Source organism: Anolis sagrei, chromosome 6 (assembly GCF_037176765.1).
Source record: "Anolis sagrei isolate rAnoSag1 chromosome 6, rAnoSag1.mat, whole genome shotgun sequence".
NCBI lineage: Eukaryota > Metazoa > Chordata > Lepidosauria > Squamata > Dactyloidae > Anolis > Anolis sagrei.
Window position 1 is genome coordinate 131,025,914 of NC_090026.1, and position 25,577 is coordinate 131,051,490.

At 45.2% G+C, this 25,577-nt stretch overlaps 1 protein-coding gene across 1 annotated transcript; it reads right to left on the minus strand.

Annotated features, from left to right (window-relative positions):
* Nucleotides 1-4,746: 4,746 nt before the first annotated feature.
* Nucleotides 4,747-23,683, minus strand: LOC137097447 (semaphorin-7A-like). The gene is made up of 9 exons (XM_067470580.1): nucleotides 23,614-23,683; nucleotides 9,026-9,235; nucleotides 8,790-8,900; nucleotides 8,401-8,546; nucleotides 7,417-7,595; nucleotides 6,468-6,576; nucleotides 5,949-5,950; nucleotides 4,851-5,029; nucleotides 4,747-4,781 (listed from the first exon to the last, which is right to left on the minus strand). The coding sequence occupies exons 1-9, from the start codon at nucleotides 23,681-23,683 to the stop codon at nucleotides 4,747-4,749; spliced, it is 1,041 nt and encodes a 346-aa protein (XP_067326681.1).
* Between the last annotated feature and the right edge of the window lie 1,894 nt (nucleotides 23,684-25,577).

The following is a 25,577-nucleotide window of genomic DNA, read 5'->3' on the forward strand; positions in this document are numbered from 1 at the left end:
GCGACTCCCTCCTTAGAGGAACGGAAGCTGTCATTTCCAGACCGGATGGGATGGCTCGAGAAATATGCTGCCTACCCGGGGCAAAAATACACCATATCACTCAGAGGCTCACCAGGCTCCTCAAGCCCTATCACCGTCCTACTCTCATGTTGATTCATGTAGGAACCAATGATACTGCAAGGCATACGTTTCAAAAGATCACAAATGATTTTTGAGCTCTAGGAGCAATGCTAAAAGAATGTAATGTACAGGTGGTCTTTTCATCCCTCCTCCCTGTTGTAAGACACGGACCCACAAGAGCCAGAAAAATAGTACAGGTCAATGACTGGCTTAGAAAATGGTGTCAGGAGGAATGCTTTGGCTTCCTCGACCATGGCCTGCTTTTCCAGGAGGATGGCCTACTGGCAAGGGATGGGGTGCATCTCACACAAGTAGGAAAACACCTTTTTGCTCACAGACTCGCAAACCTCATTAGACGCACTTTAAACTAGGTCCACTGGGGGAGGGGGACAACAGCTTTGCGAACACTACTTTACCCATAATGTCTGGGAATCGCCAGAAGGCTAAATGGAGGACTGCACAAACACAACAAGGACCAAGTACCAAAAGCACAATAGTCCCAATTAAACAGCTCAAGGGAAGATCCCAGGGGCTCACATGTCTTTACACTAATGCACAGAGCATGGGAAATAAACAAGACGAACTCCAACTTTTAGCACAACACCACAAATATGATATCATAGCCATCACTGAAACCTGGTGGGATGACTCCTATCGCTGGAATGTAGATATCGAGGGGTACAACCTCTTTCACAGAAACCGAACAAAGGGGAGAGGAGGCGGAGTAGCCTTATATGTCAAAAACTCTTATGCTGCAGAAGAGATTCAAGACAGCAATCTGGGAAACCAGCTTGAAATCATCTGGATAAGAATCAAGGGAACTGGGACTCAAAAAGATGTCGTTGTAGGCGTCTACTACAGACCCCCAAGCCAGGAGGAAGAACTTGATGAAGTCTTCTGCCAACAGTTGACCAAACAGGCACAGAAAAGAGATGTAGTAGTCATGGGCGATTTCAACTATCCCAATATTTGCTGGAAAACAAACTCGGCCAAGAGTACAAGGTCCAACAAATTCCTCGCTTGCCTTGCAGACAATTTCATGGTCCAGAAGGTAGAAGAGGCAACAAGGGGATTGGCTACTCTTGATCTCATCCTAACAAATGCGGAGGACCTGATCGATGCGGTCGAAGTGGTAGGATCCTTAGGGGCAAGTGACCATGTGCTCCTGCAATTTGAGGTACAAAGGAAGGCCGAAACTAAGACAAGTCAAACCCGCATTTTGGACTTTAGGAGAGCTGATTTCCAAAAAATGAAGGAAACGCTGAGCAGCATTCCGTGGACACAGATACTAAAAGACAAGGGAGTTACGGATAGATGGGAATTTCTCAAGAGTGAAATACTCAAGACGCAATTGCAAACCGTGCCAACAAAGAGAAAAAAATAGGACAAGTGCAAAGAAGCCAGAATGGATGTCCAAAGAACTTCTAACTGTGCTAAGACACAAAAGAGACATGCACAAGAAGTGGAAAAGGGGAGAAATCACCAAAGAAGAATTCAAACAAATAGCCAACACCTGTAGGGAAAAGGTCCGCAAGGCTAAAGCACAAAACGAGCTCAGGCTTGCCAGGGACATTAAAAACAATAAAAAGGGCTTCTATTCTTATGTCAGTAGAAAAAGGAAAAACAAGGAGGCGATAGGACCTCTTCGTGAAGAAGATGGGGCAATGCTGACAGGGGATAGGGAAAAGGCAGAACTACTTAATGCCTTCTTTGCCTCGGTCTTCTCACAAAAAGAGAGTCTTCAACCTCAGCAAGATGGAGTGGATGAGGGATTGGAGGACATCCAACCCCAAATTGGGAAAGAAGTCGTCCAGGAATACCTGGCCGCTCTTAATGAGTTCAAGTCTCCAGGGCCAGATCAACTACACCCCAGAGTATTGAAGGAACTAGCAGAAGTCATTTCGGAACCATTGGCAACCATCTTTGAGAGTTCTTGGAGAACAGGAGAAGTTCCAGCAGATTGGAGGAGGGCCAATGTGGTCCCAATCTTCAAGAAGGGAAAAAAGGATGACCCAAACAACTACCGTCCGGTCAGCCTCACGTCGATACCGGGCAAGATTCTGGAAAAGATTGTTAAGGAAGCGGTCTGCAAACACTTAGAAACAAAAGCAGTCATCGCTAATAGTCAACATGGATTTATCAAAAACAAGTCATCCAGACTAATCTGATCTCTTTCTTCGATAGAGCTACAAGCTGGGTAGATGCGGGGAATGCCGTGGATGTAGCGTACCTGGATTTCAGTAAGGCCTTCGACAAGGTCCCCCATGACCTTCTGGCAAGGAAACTAGTCCAATGTGGGCTAGGCAAAACTACGGTGAGGTGGATCTGTAATTGGTTAAATGGACGAACCCAGAGGGTGATTCTCCCCAAGGCTTCCTCTTCATCCTGGAAAGAAGTGACGAGCGGAGTGCCATCAGCAAGGTTCTGTCTTGGGTCCAGTCCTGATCAGGACCTTTATTAATGACTTAGATGAAGGGCTTGATCATCAAGTTTGCAGACGACACCAAATTGGGAGGGATAGCCAATAGTCCAGAGGACAGGAGCAGAATTCAAAACGATCTTGACAGATTAGAGAGATGATGGGCCAAAACTAACAAAATGAAGTTCAACAGTGATAAATGTAAGATACTCCACTTTGGCAGAAAAAATGAAATGCAAAGATACAGAATGGGGGACAATGCCTGGCTCAAGAGCAGTACGTGTGAAAAAGATCTTGGAGTCCTCGTGGACAACAAGTTAAACATGAGCCAACAATGTGATGTGGCGGCAAAAAAAGCCAATGGGATTTTGGCCTGCATCAATAGGAGCATAGTGTCTAGATCTAAGGAAGTAATGCTACCCCTCTATTCTGCTTTGGTTAGACCACATCTGGAATATTGTGTCCAATTCTGGGCACCACAATTCAAGAGAGATATTGACAAGCTGGAATGTGTCCAGAGGAGGGCGACTAAAATGATCAAGGGTCTGGAGAACAAGCCCTATGAGGAGCGGCTTAGGGAACTGGGCATGTTTAGCCTGAAGAAGAGAAGGCTGAGAGGAGATATGATAGCCATGTATAAATATGTGAGAGGAAGCCACAGGGAGGAGGGAGCAAGCTTGTTTTCTGCTTCCTTGGAGACTAGGACGCGGAACAATGGCTTCAAACTACAAGAGAGGAGATTCCAACTGAACATTAGGAAGAACTTCCTGACTGTGAGAGCCGTTCAGCAGTGGAACTCTCTGCCCCGGAGTGTGGTGGAGGCTCCTTCTTTGGAAGCTTTTAAGCCGAGGCTGGATGGCCATCTGTCAGGGGTGATTTGAAGATTGGGACCACATTGGCCCTCCTCCAATCTGCTGGAACTTCTCCCGTTCTCCAAGAACTCTCAAAGATAGTTGCCAACGGTTCCGAAATGACTTCCGCTAGTTCCTTCAATACTCTGGGGTGTAGTTGATCTGGCCCTGGGGACTTGAACTCATTAAGAGCGGCCAGGTATTCCTGGTCGACTTCTTTCCCAATTTGGGGTTGGATGTCCTCCAATCCCTCATCCACTCCATCTTGCTGAGGTTGAAGACTCTCTTTTTGTGAGAAGACCGAGGCAAAGAAGGCATGTACAAGTCTAGACGTTTTGGTGAAAAAACCCACCCAAATGAACTTAGGTTGACTTATTCATGGGTCGGTGTGAGTACCTTAACGTGTATCAAAGTAGTAGTAACACAGAAGGAGGGGGAGGAGGAGGAGGAAGAGGAGGAGACAATGTGTTTGGTAAGTAGACATCCCGAGGAGTGAGGCTGAGTGGGCCTTAAGAGGCATTGCTAACAACAAGGCAGCAGGAGACGACGGGATCCCAGCTGAACTGCTCAAATTTTGAAAGAGGATGCTGTCAAGGGGATGATGCATGCCATATGCCAGCAAATATGGAGGACACAAGAATGGCCATCAAACTGGAAAAAAATCCACATACCCCAATACCAAAAAAGGGAAATGCTAAAGACTGCTCAAACTTTCGTAGAGTGGCCCTTATTTCTCATCATGCCAGGAAGGGAATGCTCAAGATCCTGCAAGGAAGAAGACTCCAGCCAGACATGGAGCGAGAGTGGCCAGGTGCACAAGCTGGGTTCAGAAAAGGCAGAGGAACCGGAGACCCAATGGCCAATATCCGGATGCTGGGCAATGGAGGAAGGCCGGGAGTTTCAGAAAAACACCTACTTCTGTTTTGTTGACTATTCTAAAGCCTTTGACTGTGTGGATCCTAATAAATGGTGGCAATTTCTTGGTGGTCTGTGTGGGGAGACCCAGCCCCCTCGCCTGTCTCCTGAGGAATCTGTATAAGGACCAAGTAGTCACAGTAAGAACAGACCACGGAACCACAGACTGGTTCAAGATTGGGAAAGGCATATAATGTCGTTGATAATGTTGTTGATAATACAGATGATGATAATATGGATGATGTGAACTCCCCGTTGTGCAATGGGTTAAACCCTTATGCTGGCTGACCAAAAAGTCAGTGGTTCAAATCCGGGGAGCGGGGTGAGCTCCCGTGTGTCAGCTCTAGCTCTCCATATGGGGACATGAGAGAAGCCTCCCACAGGAAAACATCAAACATCTGGGTGTCCCCTGGGCAAAGTCCTTGCAGGCGGTCAATTCTCTCACACCAGAGGCAACTTGCAGTTTCTCGTCACTCCTGACATGAAAAAAGAAAAGAAGAAAAATGAATGATAATATGGATGTTAATGATGATGATAGCCATTACCTGTGGTCAGGTAGAGGACATTGTAGGAGGCCTCATCGGCCGCCTGGACTTGATGGACCCCCATTTGCTGGTAGTGATGCTCGCTATAAAACACAGCTTGCTTTTTCACTTTGTCCAACACTTCGGGATAGCTGTCTGCCACTCTGAAGGTTTCTTGGGGAGTCATCTCTTCCCGGGCACTACGGCACAGAAAAGCACACGGTTCATGGCAACTGATTTGGATAAGCAAGGGCCTCTATGTGGGATGGGGTGTCGTTGGCTCTCCAGAGGTTTGCGACATCAACTCTCACAACCCTTCCAATGGCAATGCTGAATAGGGTTGACCAGAGTTGTAATCCAAAACATCTGGAGGATCCAATGTTCCTATTTCAGATCCATCCAGTGGTCAAATGCTCTGCCTCAACAGAGTCAGTGATCAAAGGGAGCCATATTATTCCTATAACAGTAAAGGGGTGGACTAGATGACCTCTGAATATCCGGCTATTGATACTGGTTTTTACTGTTTTAATGAATGTTTTACTTATTGTTTTAATTGTTATTATATTGTCGTGGCATCAAATTGCTGCCAAATGTAAGCCATCCCGAGTCCCCCTTCGAGGGTTGAGAAGGAACAGGATAGAAATATTGGAAATAAATAAATAAATAAATATCCCTTCCAAATGTATATTTCCATATTATTCCTATAACAGTAAAGGGGTGGACTCGATGACCTCTTAGCATCCCTTCCAACTGTATATTTCCATATTATTCCTATAACAGTAAAGAGATGGACTCGATGACCCCTGAGTATCATTGGAGTTGCATTAGAGGATCTAAATATTCTTAAAGGAACACTTCTCTAGGAATCTCTAGGGCCTCCAATACAACGTCTGCTAGAAGTAGACTATAGAGTCCACAAACATTTCTAGGCAGGTGTTTATTCTCTCACGTTAAAAATAGTATTTGAAAGCCACTTTTCCTCTTACTTCCACAGCAGTCCAATGCTCCTAACCCTCATGAAAGTAGAGGGACTACCATCAAGTTTTGTCTTCATGCTCCTGGTAGTCATTGTGTAATACACACAACAACAACATTGTTTTCCTAAGTTTTAGAAGTCACCTCTAGAGGAAGTCACAGGGAAGAAGGAGCAAGCTTCCTTTCTGCTTCCCTGGAGCCAGGACGCAAGGGAACAATGGCTTCAAACTACAAGAAAGGAGATTCCATCTGAACATGAGGAAGAACTTCCTGACTGTGAGAGCCGTTCAGCAGTGGAACTCTCTGCCTTCCCCGGAGTGTGGTGGAGGCTCCTTCTTTGGAAGCTTTTAAACAGAGGCTGGATGACCATCTGTCAGGGGTGCTTTGAATGCAATTTTCCTGCTTCTTGGCAGAAAGGGGCTGGACTGGATGATGGCCCATGAGGTCTCTTCCGACTATGAGTCTATCTGTTTCAGGTATGGGCAAGGTGGGGCAGAAGCAATACAGTCTTCTACTCCCAATGACCTACGAATGCCCTGTCCATACAGCCGCATCTTACACCTTTCCATTCAACCCATGACTCCTTCCATATGGGTACACCCCTAGCCATGGAGGAAACATGATGCCAAGGACACCTCAGTAATATTGGCTAAGGTTCCTTACCTGCCCAGGCCTGATAGCAGGGAGTTTCCCATTGTAGCCTTTGAGGCGTGATTTTCGGAAGACCTCACTAATTCCACCAAAGGAGAAGACACAGACCGCTGAATAGTCCCTGTGGACAAGAACCATGAACAGTTATCACCCTGTTGAAGTCTGTTAACCCAAGGCTAGACACCATAATTTCATATAGGGACAGAAAGAGCGATGGAGTGGCACCCAACCAAAGGTATGTTATCTTGCCCTATTGAAACTCCACTCACTTGGATTCAAGCTCCACCAGAAATATGTGCTTATTTTTTCTCTACATGGGCTGAGGTATTCGGATTGATGGACCCAACAAAAGTAACTTTTCCAAGCACTTTTCTAATGAAGAGCCAAAGGGCCAAAGGGCAGACATATATTTACATTTCTCCCTTTTGTTATAGCGTCCGAGTAATCGTTGGCCCATTAGATGTTTTGAACATCATTGCCAAGAAACCACCAAGTAACATGGGTGTTGTAGTGCCAAGGGTTCCCCCTCCATGATGTATTATAATGATATTGATAATAATAATATAATATATTATTATTATTATTATTATTATTATTATTAAACTTGAGAAAGTGTACACAGCATTTGCAAGCACCAACCATCTTGGAAACTGTTTAGCTTTAGCAAAGTGGTTGTTTTCTTCAAACTATTGCTTCAAGCCCATTCACACTGCAGCACTGCTGTTCCCCTTTAACTGCCATAAGTCCATTCTTTGCAATGCTGGGGTTTGTAGTCTCCAAGAATCCCCAAAAAGGGCCAATCCCAGGTTTCCGTAGGATGCAACAATGGAAGTTGAGGTGGGCCACTCTTTTGATCGTTGTGCACTTCAAGTCTTGGAGACAATTCCATTGACATAAAGGAAGTCCCACCCAGGCAATGTCTCCATGTCTATGGGCATTTTGGAAGTCACAAGGTGCTCACCATTCATTTGAGAAGAGCCCATACACTGCAGTCTCAGACCAAACGGGAGACTCAACTATTACAATATCCTGCAAGTGGTTGAAATGCCGGTCGGTGGCCTCATCCACGCAAAACAAGGTGGCCTTCAGGAAGGTTGTCCACTTGGAACAAGACAGGGAGCCACTGCCTTCTTTGTCTCCCTGCGGAGAAAGAAGAAAAGAAGTCAGTCGAGAGCAGGGCTTCCTAAACTGTAGTCCTTCAGAGGTTTTGGCCTTCAGCTCCCAGAACACCTGAATATTGGCCAAGCTGGTTGAGGCTTCTGCAAGATGAAGTTCAAAGCAACTGGAGGACCAACATCAATGGTCTAAATCCAGGCATCGGCAAACTTCGGCCAACCGAGTGTGTTGGACTTCAACTCCCACAATTGTGGGAGTTGAAGTCCAAAACACCTGGAGGGCCAACGTTTGCTCATGCCTGCTCTAGAGGCTGGCAGTTAGCTGATCCAGGTAAGGTTGCCTGTACCAAACCTGTAGAAGTTTCTAGCATCTTTAATGGAAATTTCAGTTGGTATGGCTTACTACATGATAAACAACTCAAATTTCCTCTTCTACAAAACTGTTGAAGGTAGAGAAGCCTCTCCAAGCAACAGATCTCAAGCCAAATGCCCGTCAATCCAACAAGGCCAAAGCTCAGTGCCCAAGAGCAAGAGGTGCAAATGAGTCTACTGACCATGGCTGTCCTAGCCATTTTCTCTGCCAAGGGCCGAGACTAGAAGCAAGGCAGGAAGTCACCAGAGACTTCCTGTGGTTGGACGCTTAGGTCAATGACCCTCCTCGGCCCATCCGCTTCTAGCAACAACAACAGATGTAGGAACCAAAACTTGCAATGCAGAACGCAGCTGCAATGCGAAAGGAAACAGGTGCGAGCCAGCTGGCCCAGTCTGATTCCCTTTTCCAGAATTACTTGCTTCCCAAAAAGTATTAGTCAAATGTGGGAGCTCTTCACCTTGCATAACTGAGCCACTCGAGAGATGATTTTGGGGGCAGCCGAGTTCCTTGGCCAGTCTGGGTTGTCCTCTCGGAAGAAGTAATAGATTTTTTCATTGTCTGGCGTGTCTTGCTTTATGATGGCGGCCTTCACGAACTGCGGGTCTGAAAATGGGAACACAAGAAATACCATGCTGATCTATCTATAGGGCCAGGCCAAGGGTAAAGTGCTGAACACAACCTTATCAGTCAACGAGGGCTGGGCATTCATGAGCAGGGACTAATCATCATCCAAATGCACACTGGGACATATAGGTTTCCAAATCCCCCACCCCACCCCCCCACCCCCCGCTGATGTTAACATTCATACAACGGAGCCCTTTCACTGGGAAAGCCCTCATTACTCACTGTTCATGACTGTGTCACTGGTGTAAAGCTCCGTGGATCCCTTGATCCGACGGAAACGAGGAATTCGCCCATTATACCGGTGCTTCTTTATCGTGGAGTAGATGTCTTTGCCTGGGAAACAAGTAGAAGAGAAAGCTTTTAAGGGAGGGAAACTTCACATCTAGTTTTAATCCAGTTCTGTTTGCATTAGCTTTCCATTTCGCTTGCCCGAATTACGAGTGTTCATTCAAACTTACCATCAATAAGGACAAGAGCGTTCGGGTCCAGGCCAAATGGGGCCAGGCCTTGAGCATCCTTCCGAGCTTGCTTCATATCATTCACCTGAAGGAAAAGAGTGATAATAAGTAATAATATCCCGCCACCATCTCCTAAAGGGACTCGGGGCAGCTGTCGTGACCTTCTTTCCTGGTGGTGTTTGGAACCAGGAAAGATGGCCGTGCCCCGGCCTGCGCATGCTTGAAACAAGGGAAAGGGCTTGCAAAACAGCGCGCGTTGGTGCTACGAAACACATACAAGTAAAGCATGTCAACAGTAGAACAACACAATATCAAAATGTAAACAACACTTACAAAAAAATTAAACCCAGCCCAAATTAGATACAATTCAATAAAAACGCGGTGATGAGAATCAAAATGGACAATACTCAATTCCGAGCAACATAAAAGGAAAAGAAAAGGCCAAGGACTGGTTGATGCCATCAGAGCCTTTGTAGTTCCATTTTGAGGTCCTGATCACGGCTGAGCTTTTCCACTTGTTTTTCCTCAATGCGACTGTCACCTGGAATGGCGACATCAATCATCCAAACTTTTTCCTTTTCCACAATTGTGATGCCTGGTGTATTCTGTTCCAAAACTTTGACAGTCTGGATTCAAAAGCCCCACAGTATTTGTGCATGTTCATGCTCCACTCCCTTTGCAGGCTGATGATCCCTTTACCAGTTCTTTACTACTGGCAGGTGGTACTTGTTGTGACATAAGTTCCAGTGAATCATTTGGGTCACAGGGTTGTGCCTCTGTTTGTAGTCCATTTGTGCGATTTTCTTGCAAGAGCTGAGGATATGGTCCATGGTTTCATCGTCTTCCTTGCACAGTCTGCATTTGGGGTCATCAGCTGACTTTTCAATCCTGGTCTTAATGGCCTTTGTCCTGATGGCTTGCTCCTGGGCTGCAAGAACCAGGCTTTCTTCTGTCTCCTTCTTCAAGGTTCCATTCGTGAGCCAGAACCAGGTCTTCTCCCTCTCAACTTTTCCTTCCATTTTGTCAAGGAACTGCCAATGCAATGCTTTGTTGTGCCAGCTGTCAGCTCTGGTTTGAAGTGCAGCATTCTTGTCTGCTGTGCTTGTTGTTGTTGTTTTTGTTGTTGTTAGATACACAACAAGATGAGTCCACAGCAAACAAGATCACTCCGCTGACTGTTGTATTGGATCACACGTCGGAAACTTCCCAAGTGTCTAGGACTGTGTGATGTATCAGCAAATAAAGTGTGCAGATCCCAGGAAGGTGGCCTTTTGCAGCTGGCAGGTGGTAATCTAGTCAGCTGTCTTTAGGCACTGCACCCAGTGTGCCGATCACCACTGGGACCACCTTGACTAGCTAGTACCAGAGTCTTTGCAGTTTGATCCATTTATTATTATTATTATTATTATTATTATTATTATTATTATTGCTGCTGCTGCTGCTACTATTATAGAATCATAGAATCAAAGAATCAAAGAGTTGGAAGAGACCTCATGGGCCATCCAGTCCAACCCCCTGCCAAGAAGCAGGAATATTGCATTCAAATCACTCCTGACAAATGGCCATCCAGCCTCTGCTTAAAAGCCTCCAAAGAAGGAGCCTCCACCACACTCCGGGGCAGAGAGTTCCACTGCTGAACGGCTCTCACAGTCAGGAAGTTCTTCCTAATGTTCAGATGGAATCTCCTCTCTTGTAGTTTGAAGCCATTGTTCCGCGTCCTAGTCTCCAAGGAAGCAGAAAACAAGGTTGCTCCCTCCTCCCTGTGGCTTCCTCTCACATATTTATACATGGCTATCATATCTCCTCTCAGCCTTCTCTTCTTCAGGCTAAACATGCCCAGTTCCCTAAGCCGCTCCTCATAGGGCTTGTTCTCCAGACCCTTGATCATTTTAGTCGCCCTCCTCTGGACACATTCCAGCTTCTCAATATCTCTCTTGAATTGTGGTGCCCAGAATTGGACACAGTATTCCAGATGTGGTCTAACCAAAGCAGAATACAGGGGAAGCATGACTTCCTTAGATCTAGACACTATGCTCCTCTTGATGCAGGCCAAAATCCCATTGGCTTTTTTTGCTGCCACATCACATTCCTGGCTCATGTTTAACTTGTTGTCCACGAGGACTCCAAGATCTTTTTCACGTGTACTGCTCTCGAGCCAGGCGTCCCCCATTCTGTATCTTTGCATTTCATTTTTTCTGCCAAAGTGGAGTATCTTGCATTTGTCACTGTTGAACTTCATTTTGTTAGTTTTGGCCCATCTCTCTAATCTGTCAAGATTGTTTTGAATTCTGCTCCTGTCCTCTGTAATGAACAACCTGTGATTAGCTTATATAATAGTTAAGAAACTGTCTAATGTAAATTATCTGGTGAAAAGGATGGGGAGAGTTAAATGAACAGAGGAAAATACCTGATGTATTTAATTGTTTAGAATTGTCAGAGGGACAAAGGTGTCAATTGAGATGTATATTGAAGCAACATCCAAATGTATTTGAGAATGGGCCAGGTAAAAAGGAGCGAATAACTCATAGGATCAATACAGATGATGTAAAACTCATAACTTCCCATCCGTATATTTTAATGGGATAGAAAGACATTTGGACAAGGATATTTGATGTTGATATGGAGAACTGAATAAATGCAAGAGGATTTAAAGATAAAGTTAATGAAAGGTAAAGTTGTGTGTCTTAGGTAAAGACAGAAATCCATTTTGAGAAAGTGTTTTGAAGTTCGAACCAGTCTTCAAGAGGAAGAGTTAGGTTTAAGATAGCAGCCTCGAAGATAAAGAGTGCTGGGTTTTGGGCTTCTATAGGTGATGAGAGCCCAGGGGACAGGCAAACTGTCAAGTTTGAAAGTGGGAATTGAAATTTCACTTCAATGTATAGTATATTGAAGGATGTGACTATGTCAAGGTGGACATTTTCTCATGGACATGGAGGAGGACTCCAGGATAGTTTTATTCAGGTAAGCTATATAGATATAGGTTTAGTGTTAACCTGTTAGTTCCATTGGAAGGTGTTTCATCAATACTGATTCCATGGAAAAGGATTTAGCTTTTAAAGTCTAATGTAGCCAAATAAACTCACATAGGCATTGATAAGACCTAATGTGTATATTAAAATGAAAGTGGAAAATTCTTTTTGAGGTCATTGGTATAAAATGTAAAGATTTTTTTTCGTGTCATCAGCAACCATTGTATTACAATTCTAACAGAGCAAAACAAACACAGAGATTAAAAAGAAAAAGAAAAAAAAGAAAGAAAAAAAACCACACAGATTTTGTAAATTTGGTATTTGGTTAAATGTCCTTTGACCAGTATCTGGCCACTTGGAGTGCCTCTGGTGTTGCCGCAAGAAGGTCCTCCATTGTGCATGTGGCAGGGCTCAGGGTGCATTGCAGCAGGTGGTCAGTGGTTTGCTCCTCTCCGCACTCGCATGCCGAGGATTCCACCCTGTAGCCCCATTTCTTAAGATTGGCTCTGCATCTCGTGGTGCCAGAGCGCAATCTGTTCAGCGCCTTCCAAGTCGCCCAGTCTTCTGAGTGCCCAGGGGGGAGTCTCTCATCTGGTATCACCCATGAATTGAGGGGCTGGGTTTGGGCCTGCCACTTTTGGACTCTCGCTTGCTGGGGTGTTCCACCGAGTGTCTCTGTAGATCTAAGAAAACTATGTCTTGATTTAAGTCGTTGGCGTGCTGGCTGATACCCAAACAGGGGATGAGCTGGAGATGTCTCTGCCTTGGTCCTTTCACTATTGGCTGCTACTTCCCGGCGGATGTCAGGTGGTGCAATACCGGCTAAGCAGTGTAATTTCTCCAGTGGTGTGGGGCGCAGGCACCCCGTGATAATGCGGCATGTCTCATTAAGAGCCACATCCACTGTTTTAGTGTGGTGAGATGTGTTCCACACTGGGCATGCATAGTCAGCAGCAGAGTAGCATAGCGCAAGGGCAGATGTCTTCACTGTGTCTGGTTGTGATCCCCAGGTTGTGCCAGTCAGCTTTCGTATGATCTTGTTTCTAGCACCCACTTTTTGTTTGATGTTTAGGCAGTGCTTCTTGTAGGTCAGAGCACGGTCCAAAGTGACTCCCAGGTATTTGGGTGCGCTGCAATGCTCCAGTGTAAAGATAACAATTGGTAAAGTATATTGGTAAAATATATTGGTAAAGTATAAACATGCACTGCATACGTTTATGCAGGATTGTAGTAAGAAATTATATGATAATTATACTGTTACTAATGAATGGTGCCATGTAATGTGTGATGGAAACGTAAGTATTTGGTATATGGTTTAAACTGTGAATTAAATGTAGACTTATTGGATAAACCGGGTGCAAGAAGATGACTATTGGTAATGTATATTGATAATATATGTTGTTAAAGTATAGAATATGTGTGTTTATATAAATTTGTATTGGTAGAGTAACTGTATAGTATCATTATTAAAGAATGTTTTCATGTGGTATAGGATAAAAATGTAAGTACAGTATATTCTGGCGTATAAGACTACTTTTTAACCCAAGAAAATCTTCTCAAAAGTCAGGGGTCGTCTTATATGCGGATGTAGTCTTATGCATGGGAGTCATCTTAACTCTATATTTTAACTGGAAAAGTTGTGGGTCGTCTTATACACCCAGTCGTCTTATATGCCGGAATATACGGTATTTGAATGTATGGTTTTAAATGTGAATTGAATACAGAATTGTTAGATAGAGTATAAGTTAACAATATTGCTTTCGATGAGGTTAAAAACACTCACCTCCAGCAATATTTTTATAGGGAAGGGGCGTATGTAGCGAATTTGTTACTCTATATGAAATTTTAGTGCATAGATCTATGTTCGCAGGGGGCAGATAAGGAAGATTAGAGACAAGAGAGGATAGCAACAGAGGGACAGGATTTATTTGCATATGGAGGCTGATTGGTCATATGCAGATTAGCGTAGCCCCAGGATTTCAACAGGTTGGGAGACAAAATGACAGTTGGGAAGAGCAGGGCCGAACATTCTAAAGGGGCGGAGTTACGTTCAAAAAGGAGGGAGAGTTTTTAAAAAAGAGAGTGAGTTGAGGAGGGATTGCAGTTTGTGAAGGGCAGAGAGTTAGGGATTCCTGTTCATGAATGGTAGTTAATCAATCCTGTTAGAAAAGTAAGCCGCTAGTCAAATAGAGTACAAGCAATATTCCTGCTTCTTGGCAGAATGGGGTTGGACTGGATGGCCCATGAGGTCTCTTCCAACTCTTTGATTCTATGATTCTATGATTCTAAGTTTTGGGAACCTAAAGAAAAGCCAGTGGTGCTTGAATCGGAAAGTACTTTTAGTCCTGTATGTGTAAAGCAAATACCATCTTTTTTTTTTTAATAATATTTTATTAGGTTTTTTATATATAAAAATAAGACATATGAAACATATAACTGAGAAGACAGACATGAAGCGTAAAACATACATACATACGTATAACATACATGAAGTGTGAATAGCACTACACGAAACAGACATTTGGTGATATAACCTATAGACAATGACCCCAGCAATCCCTCGTCCCCCCCCTCCCCCCCTCCCCCCCTCACCAGTATTAAAACCGACTTCCCCTCATATTCATTCATTCTTATATCATTTCTTATTACAGTGTTTCTATTACATAGAATCATAGAATCATAGAATCAAAGAGTTGGAAGAGACCTCCTGGGCCATCCAGTCCAACCCCATTCTGCCAAGAAGCAGGAATATTGCATTCAAATCACCCCTGACAAATGGCCATCCAGCCTCTGCTTAAAAGCTTCCAAAGAAGGAGCCTCCACCACACTCCGGGGCAGAGAGTTCCACTGCTGAACGGCTCTCACAGTCAGGAAGTTCTTCCTCGTGTTCAGATGGAATCTCCTCTCTTGTAGTTTGAAGCCATTGTTCCGCGTCCTAGTCTCCAAGGAAGCAGAAAACAAGCTTGCTCCCTCCTCCTCCCTGTGGCTTCCTCTCACATATTTATACATGGCTATCATATCTCCTCTCAGCCTTCTCTTCTTCAGGCTAAACATGCCTAGCTCCTTAAGCCGCTCCTCATAGGGCTTGTTCTCCAGACCCTTGATCATTTTAGTCGCCCTCCTCTGGACACATTCCAGCTTGTCAATATCTCTCTTGAATTGTGGTGCCCAGAATTGGACACAATATTCCAGATGTGGATCCTCTTCCATTGTTCTGCCTCAGCCAATAAGTAAGCTCGTCCATTTCTTGGATGTCTAGTACTTTATCCCGCCATTGCGTTATGGAAGGTGTCTTATCTTGCTTCCACAAACTGGCGAATGTCATCCTGGCTGCAGTTGCTAAGAAAGTAAATAACTTTTCTGAATTATTATCAGGAAAAAAAGAGTTGTCATACATTCCTAATAGATACGCTTCTGGGCACATTGGGAATTTTATCTTAAGGATTTTCCTACATTCGTTATGTATAGTCTTCCAGAACTCTTTCGCCTTTGGGCATTGCCACCATAGATGATAAAAAGACCCCTCACTCGCTTTACATTTCCAACATCTGTTGTCTACATTTCCATACATTCTCGCTATCTTTTGTGGGGTTAGGTACCAACGGTGTAGCATTTTCAGCCAGTTCTCTTTTAGATCTGAGGCATAAGTATACTTGAGTCTTTTCCTCCAGATAGTCTCCCACTCCCTTAAATGGATGGTTCTCCCTATATTTCTTGCCCATAGGACCATTGAGTTCTTAATAGTTTCTGTTTCGGTGGCCCACCCCAACAAAGTTTGGTATAAGACTGTTATAATTTTTTCCCCCCTCTTATGTAGCCTGTCCCACAGATCTGGATTTCAGTAAGGCCTTCGACAAGGTCCCCCATGACCTTCTGGCAAGGAAACTAGTCCAATGTGGGCTAGGCAAAACTACGGTGAGGTGGATCTGTAATTGGTTAAGTGGACGAACACAGAGAGTGCTCACTAATGTTTCCTCTTCATCTTGGAAAGAAGTGACAAGTGGAGTGCCGCAGGGATCCGTCCTGGGCCCGGTCCTGTTCAACATCTTTATTAATGACTTAGATGAAGGGCTAGAAGGCAGGATCATCAAGTTTGCAGACGACACCAAATTGGGAGGGATAGCCAATAGTCCAGAGGACAGGAGCAGAATTCAAAATGATCTTGACAGATTAGAGAGATGGGCCAAAACTAACAAAATGAAGTTCAACAGTGACAAATGCAAGATACTCCACTTTGGCAGAAAAAATGAAATGCAAAGATACAGAATGGGGGACAATGCCTGGCTCGAGAGCAGTACGTGTGAAAAAGATCTTGGAGTCCTCGTGGACAACAAGTTAAACATGAGCCAACAATGTGATGTGGCGGCAAAAAAAGCCAATGGGATTTTGGCCTGCATCAATAGGAGCATAGTGTCTAGATCTAAGGAAGTAATGCTACCCCTCTATTCTGCTTTGGTTAGACCACATCTGGAATATTGTGTCCAATTCTGGGCACCACAATTCAAGAGAGATATTGAGAAGCTGGAATGTGTCCAGAGGAGGGCGACTAAAATGATCAAGGGTATGGAGAACAAGCCCTATGAGGAACGGCTTAGGGAACTGGGCATGTTTAGCCTGAAGAAGAGAAGGCTGACAGGAGACATGATAGCCATGTATAAATATGTGAGAGGAAGCCACAGGGAGGAGGGAGCAAGCTTGTTTTCTGCTTCCTTGGAGACTAGGACGCGGAAGAATGGCTTCAAACTACAAGAGAGGAGATTCCATCTGAACATGAGGAAGAACTTCCTGCCTGTGAGAGCCGTTCAGCAGTGGAACTCTCTGCCCCGGAGTGTGGTGGAGGCTCCTTCTTTGGAAGCTTTTAAGCAGAGGCTGGATGTCCATCTGTCAGGGGTGATTTGAATGCAATATTCCTGCTTCTTGGCAGAATGGGGTTGGACTGGATGGCCCATGAGGTCTCTTCCAACTCTTTGATTCTATGATTCTATGATTCTATGATCTGTTTCCTCCCCAAAGCCTAGTCTCCTGTCTTCTCTAAAGCTTTCCTTTATCTGGGCATAATGCAGCCATGAAATGTTCTTAAAATCTTGAGCTATCTCCTTTTGAGTTTTAAGTTCCCAAGAGCCATTCTTTTTGTGAAGAATATCTTTATATGAGGGCCAGGAGACCCAGCCCAGGAGTCTGCGGTGTTTGGCCTCAAGGGGTGAAATCCACAGAGGGGTTTTCTGGAAAAAAAAAATTTTGTGTCTTTCCCACACCTTTATTAGGGCGGACCTCACGAAGTGGTTACCAAAGTTTCCTTCATTCTTGGTCCCTTCATACCATAGATATTCGTGCCAGCCCTTGCGAAGGTCAAACCCCTCAATGGTTAAGATCTTAATATTCTGTAATTTAGTCCAGTCACGTATCCAGGTTAATGCACTGGCATCATAGTATGTTTGCAGGTCCGGGAGACCGAAGCCTCCTTTGTGTGTTGGCATTATCATTGTCGTGCGTTTTATCCTGGGTCTTTTATTTTTCCAGATGAACTTTGTAATCTCTTTATTCCACTCGCTGAAGATTTTGAGATTTCTGATGATGGGGAGGTTCTGGAAGACATATAACAATTTAGGGAGAACGTTCATTTTTACGGTTGCAACTCTACCTAGGAGTGATAGGTTTAGTTTCGTCCATATTTCCATCTCCCTCTTGATCTCTTTCCATTTCTCTATATAATTATTTTCTAGTAGGTTTAAGTTTCTCCGGGTGACCCATATACCTAGATATTTGATCTTATTTACTACTTTAATTCCCTCTAGGTCTTCCAGTTTCTTCTGATTTGCTTTTGAGATATTTTTGGTTAGTAACATAGTTTTCCTTCTGTTTAGTTTGAGCAAATACCATCTTGATAAATGAGAAACATTGAAAGCCTATTTCAGGAAAGTGCAACAAGTATATTATACGTGACTGAAACTCAAGTTTGCAACAAAAAATAGTAATTGTAACCACAGTCGTTTGGAGCTTATTTATTTATTTATTTATCGTGTCATCAGCAACCATTGTATTACAATTCTAACAGAGCAAAACAAACACAGAGATTAAAAAGAAAAAAGAAGAAGAAGAAAAAAACCACACAGATTTTGCAAATTTGGTATTTGGTTAAATGTCCTTTGACCAGTATTTGGCCACTTGGAGTGCCTCTGGGGTTGCCGCAAGAAGGTCCTCCCTTGTGCATGTGGCAGGGCTCAGGGTGCATTGCAGCAGGTGGTCAGTGGTTTGCTCTTCTCCGCACTCGCATGCCGAGGATTCCACCCTGTAGCCCCATTTCTTAAGATTGGCTCTGCATCTCGTGGTGCCAGAGCGCAGTCTGTTCAGCGCCTTCCAAGTTGCCCAGTCTTCTGAGTGCCCAGGGGGGAGTCTCTCATCTGGTATCACCCATGAATTGAGGTGCTGGGTTTGGGCCTGCCACTTTTGGACTCTCACTTGCTGGGGTGTTCCAGCGAGTGTCTCTGTAGATCTAAGAAAACTATGTCTTGATTTAAGTCGTTGACGTGCTGGCTGATACCCAAAGAGGGGATGAGCTGGAGATGTCTCTGTCTTGGTCCTTTCACTATTGGCTGCTACTTCCCGGCGGATGTCAGGTGGTGCAATACCGGCTAAGCAGTGCAATTTCTCCAGTGGTGTGGGGCGCAGACACCCTGTGATAATGCGGCATGTCTCATTAAGAGCCACATCCACTGTTTTAGTGTGGTGAGATGTGTTCCACACTGGGCATGCATACTCAGCAGCAGAGTAGCATAGCGCAAGGACAGATGTCTTCACTGTGTCTGGTTGTGATCCCCAGGTTGTGCCAGTCAGCTTTCGTATGATGTTGTTTCTAGTGCCCACTTTTTGTTTGATGTTCAGGCAGTGCTTCTTGTAGGTCAGAGCATGGTCCAAAGTGACTCCCAGGTATTTGGGTGCGCTGCAATGCTCCCGTGGGATTCCTTCCCAGGTAATCCTCAGAGCTCGGGATGCTTCTCTGTTCTTGAGATGAAAGGCACATGTCTGTGTTTTAGATGGATTAGGGGTCAGTTGGTTTTCCCTGTAGTAGGCAGTAAGAGCACCTAGAGCTTCGGAGAGTTTCTGTTCTACCATCTCAAAGCTCCCTGCTTGAGCAGTAATGGCACGATCATCAGCATAGATGAAACTCTCTGTCCCTTCTGGCAGTGGCTGGTCATTTGTGTAGATGTTGAACATGGATGGAGCAAGCACGCTCCCCTGAGGCAGGCCGTTTGGAGCTTAGAATGTTTGAATAAACGTTGATACTTTGTTTCATACAAGAGAGACTCAAGCTTGTGATTCCAAGCCAAGAGGCTTCTGCTTTATAACACTCACAGCAAGTTAGCTATTAAAGCTTTGGCAGAGGACTGCACATAGGTGCATGCTTCTTTAACAAACAGGTGGCTTCCCTCCCTGGTGTTACACCCTCCCCTCAGCACCAACTGTCACTCTGGGCCAGAGAGAGGAGAGGGGAGGCCAGGGGACAGCGCCATACACACACACACACACACACACACACACACACTAGCTGTCCCCTGCCACGCGTTGCTGTGGCCCAGTCTGGTGATCTGGAAAATAAAGTAATGAGAATCATATCTATCTATCTATCTATCTATCTATCTATCTTTATGACTGGATGGCTCTCTGTCAGGAGGGCTCTGATTACATTTTCTTGGCTGGTGAAGGAGTTGGACTGGATGGCCTTAAGTATTTTCTGTTGGTCATGGGGGTTCTGTGTGGGAAGTTTGCCTCATTTCTGTCGTTTCTGGGTTTCAGAATGCTCCTTTATTGTAGTGAACTATAAATCCCAGTAACTACAAATCCCAAATATCAAGGTCTATTTCCTCCAAACTCCATTGGTGTTCATATTTAGGCATATGGAATATTTGTGTCAAGTTTGATCCAGATCCATCATTGTTTGAGTCCACAGTGCTCTCTGGACGTGGGTGAACTATAATTCCCAAACTCAAGGTCAATGCCCACCAAACCTTTCCAGTTTTTTCTGTTGGTCATGGGAGCCCTGTTAGCTAAGTTTGGCACAATTCCATCATTGGTGGAGTTCAGAATGCTCTTTGATTGTAGGTAAACTACAAATCCCAGCAATGAAAACATCGATTTTTTTTTGAGTGGAGGACATAAATTGGACTGTTAGGTGTCTTGTGTCAAAATTTGGTGTCAATTCCCCCAGTGGTTTTTGAGTTCTGATGGTAGCACGAACTAACATTACATTTTTATTTATATAGATTATTATTATTATTATTATTATTATTATTATTATTAGATACACAACAAGATGAGTCCCTAGCAAACAAGATCACTCTGCTAGCTGTTGTATTGGATCACACGTTGGACACTTCCCAAGGGTTAAGGACTGTGTGATGCATCGGCAAATAATGTGTGCAAGATCCCAGTAAGGCGGCCTTCTGCAGCTGGCAAATGGTAATTTTGTCAGCGCCGATTGTGTTTAAGTGCAGGCCAAGGTCTTTAGGCACTGCACCCAGTGCGCCGATCACCACTGGGACCACCTTGACTGGCTTGTGCCAGAGTCTTGGCAGTTCAGTCTTTAAATCCTTGTATCGTGTCAGCTTTTCCAGTTGTTTCTCTTCAATCCTGCTGGGTCATGGCCCCCCAGTGCCGCAGTGGGTTAAACCCCTGTGCCGGCAGGACTGAAGACCGATGGGTCGCAGGTTTGAATCCGGGGAGAGGCGGGTGAGCTCCCTCTATCAGCTTCAGCTCCTCATGCAGGGACATGAGAGAAGCCTCCCACAAGGATGATAAAAACATCAAATCATCCGGGGGGCGTCCCCTGGGCAACGTCCTTGCAGACGGCCAATCAGGTTGGGAGACAAAATGACAGTTGGGAAGAGCAGGGCCGAACATTCTAAAGGGGCGGAGTTACGTTCAAAAAGGAGGGGAGTTAGAGAGAGAGTTTTCAAAAAGAGAGTGAGTTGAGTAGGGATTGCAGTTTGTGAAGGGCAGAGAGTTAGGGATTCCCAGGGCCGGTTTATCCATTCCTCGAAGTAAGCGGCTGCTGTACACTTTTTTTTGGCCAGGGGCGCCGCGCAGAGCCGCCTCTGTAAATGCCCCTCTCTCTGCCTCCCTCTCCTTCTTGAAGGCGACACGGAGACGGGGCACTCTGCCGCCTCCCTTCTGGTTCCGCGCATGTGCCCCACAGTTGGATGGGAAAGGCGGGCTTCTCTGCTTCCCTCCACTCAGTGGGTGTGCACGTGAGGACATGAGAGCAGCTGCTCTTCCTCTCTCCTGCGCCTTCCCCGCGCTGCCTCAGGACAATGAAGCCGAGCTCCCTCTGAAGGTGGTGCTGCTGCCTCCTCCAGGCATCAGGGGCCTTCCTGCTGTGCTCCCAAAGAGCAGCCCACCCGGGCCGTCACTCGGCGCTCGTGGGGGGGGGGGCTCATCAGCCCAAGAGGGATGCGCCACCTCCAAAGGGTTCCATTGTGGACCCCAGAGAGGAGACAGCAGGCAGGTGCCCCGGGGAAGGAGGGAAAGAGGGGCGCTCTGTTCATGCTTTGCCTTTGAGTGCTTCTACACCAGGCATGGGCCAACTTCAGGCCCCACTTCCATATAAAACCCCCGGAGGGCCCAAGTTGGCCCATGCCTGAACTACACTATGGAATGAATGCAGTGCCACACTTTCAACTGCCCTGACTCAGTGCTGTGCTATCCTGGGAGCTATCGTTTGCTGGGCTTTGGCAGAGAAGGCATTGTGGGGGTCCTTCCACACAGCTGAATAAAATCCCACATTTTCCGCTTTGAACTGGAATATATGGCAGTGTGGACTCAGATACCCCAGTTCAAAGCAGACATTGTGGGATTTTCTGCCTTGATATTCTGGGTTATATGACTGTGTGGAAGGGCCCTAAAACAACAACCCCCAGAATTCCCTAGCATTGAGCCCTGGTAGTTAAAGGGATGTTAAACTACAGTGCAAACTGTGACGCCATCCACATTATCTGAAGAAATCCAGATTATCCTCTTTGGCCTGGATTATATGGCAGTGTAGAAGGAGGTTTGGGGCTCTTCTGCACAACTGTATAATCCATAATATCAAGGCACATAATCCATATTATCTGCTTTGAACTGGATTATCACAGGGCCCTTCCAGGCAGACCTTATATCCCAGGATCTGATCCCAGGTTTTCAGTTTGTCCCAGATGATCTGGCAGTGCAGACTCATATAATCCAGTTTAAAGCAGAAAATCTGGGATCAGATCCTAGGATATAGGACCTGTCAGGGACCTTCCACACAAACATATAACCCAGAATATCAAGGTAGAAAATCCCACAATATCTGCTTTGAACTGGGTTATCTGAGTCCACAATCAAATAATGTGGGTTTTTCTGCATTCATATTCTGAGATATAGGGCTATGTGGAAGGGCCCTGAGTCTACAGTGCCATATAATTCGGTTCAAAGCAGAGAATCTGGATACAGCTGTGTAGAAGAGGTTTTGGATCGACACTGCCCTATAACCCAGGATCTGAACCCAGATTATTTTCTCATCCCAGATTAATAAATAAAGATTATTATTATTATCTGGCAGTGTTTAACCCAGTTTAAAGCAAATAATCTCAGTTCAGATCCTGGGATATAAGGCAGTGAAGAAAGGGTTTTCAGCCCCATCTACGCTGCCATATAAAATACGAATTCTCTGCTTTGAACTGGATTATATGGCAGTGTGAACTCAGATAACCCAGTTCAAAGAAGATAATGTGGATTATCTGCCTTGTTATTCTGGGTTGCATGGCAATGTGGAAGGGCCCTTTGATACCTGATGAATTGCACTTTGTTATTTGTGCCTTAGGGTACCCATACATCGGAAATGACTTAAGGGCACACAACAACAACAACAGTTTAAAATACTTTAATCTGATCAGAGGATAACCTTGTTAGTCAGATAATGTAACAGAACTGCTTATTTGTGGTCTGGCTGCATTTACTTAGATTATTGTTAGCTAGGAAATTCTGCCTCAAAGGGGGATTGATGGACTGCATGGCCATCCAAGAAATCATAATCAAAGCCCTCCTGACAAAGAGCCATCCAGCCATAGATAGAGATAGATCTATATGATTCACACACACACATATGGAAGACATAATATCATAGATTTGAAAGGGATCCCTAAAGAAGTTGCATGTTCCAGAGTAGGCAAACCAGACAATCTCCACATCAACACTGACAAAGAAACAACAAGAAGTACTGTTTACCCACAAGCATAAAGAAATTGCATAGATTAGAAACCAACACTTTCTCATTACTTTCTTTTCAAGATCACCAGACTGGATCACAGCAACGCATGGCAGGGGATGGCTAGTGTGTGTGTGTGTGTGTGTGTGTATATATATATATATATACACACACACACACATACATACACATACACACACACACACACACAGCCAGTAGGAAGTCCAAAATACCTGGAGGGCCAAAATTTGTCCATGCCCATATATATATATATATATATATGTGTGTGTGTGTGTGTGTGTGAGAGAGAGAGAGAGAGAGAGAGAGAGAGAGAGAGAGAGAGATTGGTTTTGGGGGGGGCGCCAAAATACTCTTTGCTTACCATTGAAAATTACCTAGGGCCGCCTCTGCCGCCGCCCCATTGAGGTTGATCAGGGTCCTGCTCCATCTTTCCTGCAGAGCCATTGGGGTCCTTTCCACCCCCTTCTTGGCCTCCCAATTCCCCCAGAAGCCATGGGGGACAAGCCACTGAAGCACAGCCAGAAATCCAAGTGGTGCCTGCGTTGCGAGGGTCGCTTTCCAGGAACGGCTGAGGGCGATTTGTGCCCCCGCTGCGCTTTGGCCCCTCCGGCCTTGGACCCAGAGGACAAGAAGGACGACACGGCGGAGCTGCAACCCACCGAACGGGTAAGCTAGGCCTGAAGTATCAAAATTTCTCCCATAATCCATAGAATTATGGATTGAAAAGACTTTATTGAAAAGACCACTCTAAGCCCCCCCCCCTGAGGTTTGAAATAGAGCTGGGTCATAACAACAACAATAACAACAATAATTAAGTTCTTGTGGGGGGGGGGGTTTCCGGGCTCTATGGCCATGTTCTATCCCTGGCAAGCAATGGAAGCGGCAATTATGCCAATTCCCTGCCTCACGCTGCCCCTCGTGCAAGCCAGGCAAGGGAAGGGCATCGCGCGAGACGAGTTGCACCTTCCCTTGCCAGGCCCGACGGGCAGCGAGAGGGCTGTATGGAAGGGCTCTGGAGAAGCGCCTTTCCAAACAAGCACACCTTTAGTTTGTCCTGTGGAGCGAGGGCAGCCTGGCGCGCCTCTTCCCGGGAGGAGAGTTCAAACTGAGGCTTGGGCCTGGCAGGCCCTCCTTCTCGGGCGCTGCTCTCTCCCCCGCCAGAAATACGGATTTCCCTCTCCCTTCCATCCCCTTGTGCAAAACACACTGGTTCCCCATAGCAGAACCAGCCCAGGCTCCTGGGACAGAGGAGGAAGAGAAAGGAAGGCAGGAAAGGCCCGTCGAGGAATTCTGACGTGGGTTCTTGTCTGGGTTTTATCGGAGCCCACACTGCCATATAATCCATATAATCCAGTTTAAAGCATGTATTGCGGGATTTTCTGCTTTGATATTCTGAGTTATATATGGCTGTGTAGAAAGGTGGGTTATCTGAGTCCACATTCCTGATAGTTTGGCTGATCGGCTGATCAGTAAACACTAAACATATTCATGAATTTCCTGCTGTTATATTAAGACTCTTACTCATGCTGTGACACTCTCCCCCTTCCCCCCCCCCCTTAAAAAGTTTGAGGACCCCTGATATATAGTAATAATAATAGTTTGAAGCTGCTGGCCAGGAAGACAACATGAGGAAAGGTGGCTGGCAGGAGGGGAGAGACTGGAAGTGGGGCAAATGCGCCGCTTGCTAGCTTGCAACTGGGGAAGGAAGAGAAACGGAGATGGAGAGATTGTAAAACTTGCACCAAAGACATACGAAATAATTACAAAATAATTACAAAAATTGGGGAAAAAATCGATTCTTAATTACCCCTCACACTATTCCAAAATCGTAAGCTAATTTAAATACGAATCATTAACGAAATACAAAATTAACGAACAAAATCGCCCAGCCCTAGAAAGAACTCTTGTTTGTTGGAGGCAAGTGTGAATGTTGCCATTGGCCAGCTTGACTAGCATTGAATGGCCTTACAGATTCAAAGCCTGGCTGTGGAAGGTCCAGTGTGGGAGAAAGAACTCTTGTCTGTTGGAGGCAAGTGTGAATGCTGCCATTGGCCAGCTTGATTAGCATTGAATTGTTTTGCAGCTTCAAAGTCTGGCTCATTCCTGCTCAGGGGAATCCTTTGTTAGGAGGTGTTAGCTGGGCTTGACTGTTTCTTGTCTGGAATTTCCCTGTTCAGCAACAAAAAAAGTCACTAATAGGCAGCTTAGTTAAAGAATTTATCCTCCCATTATGCATTTTTGTTATTTGAACTATAAATATTGCAAAATTATGGGGCTTTTTCTCAAAGTGGCACCCCACCTGAATTATGCTCTTTTTTTTGGCGGATTTTGACACACC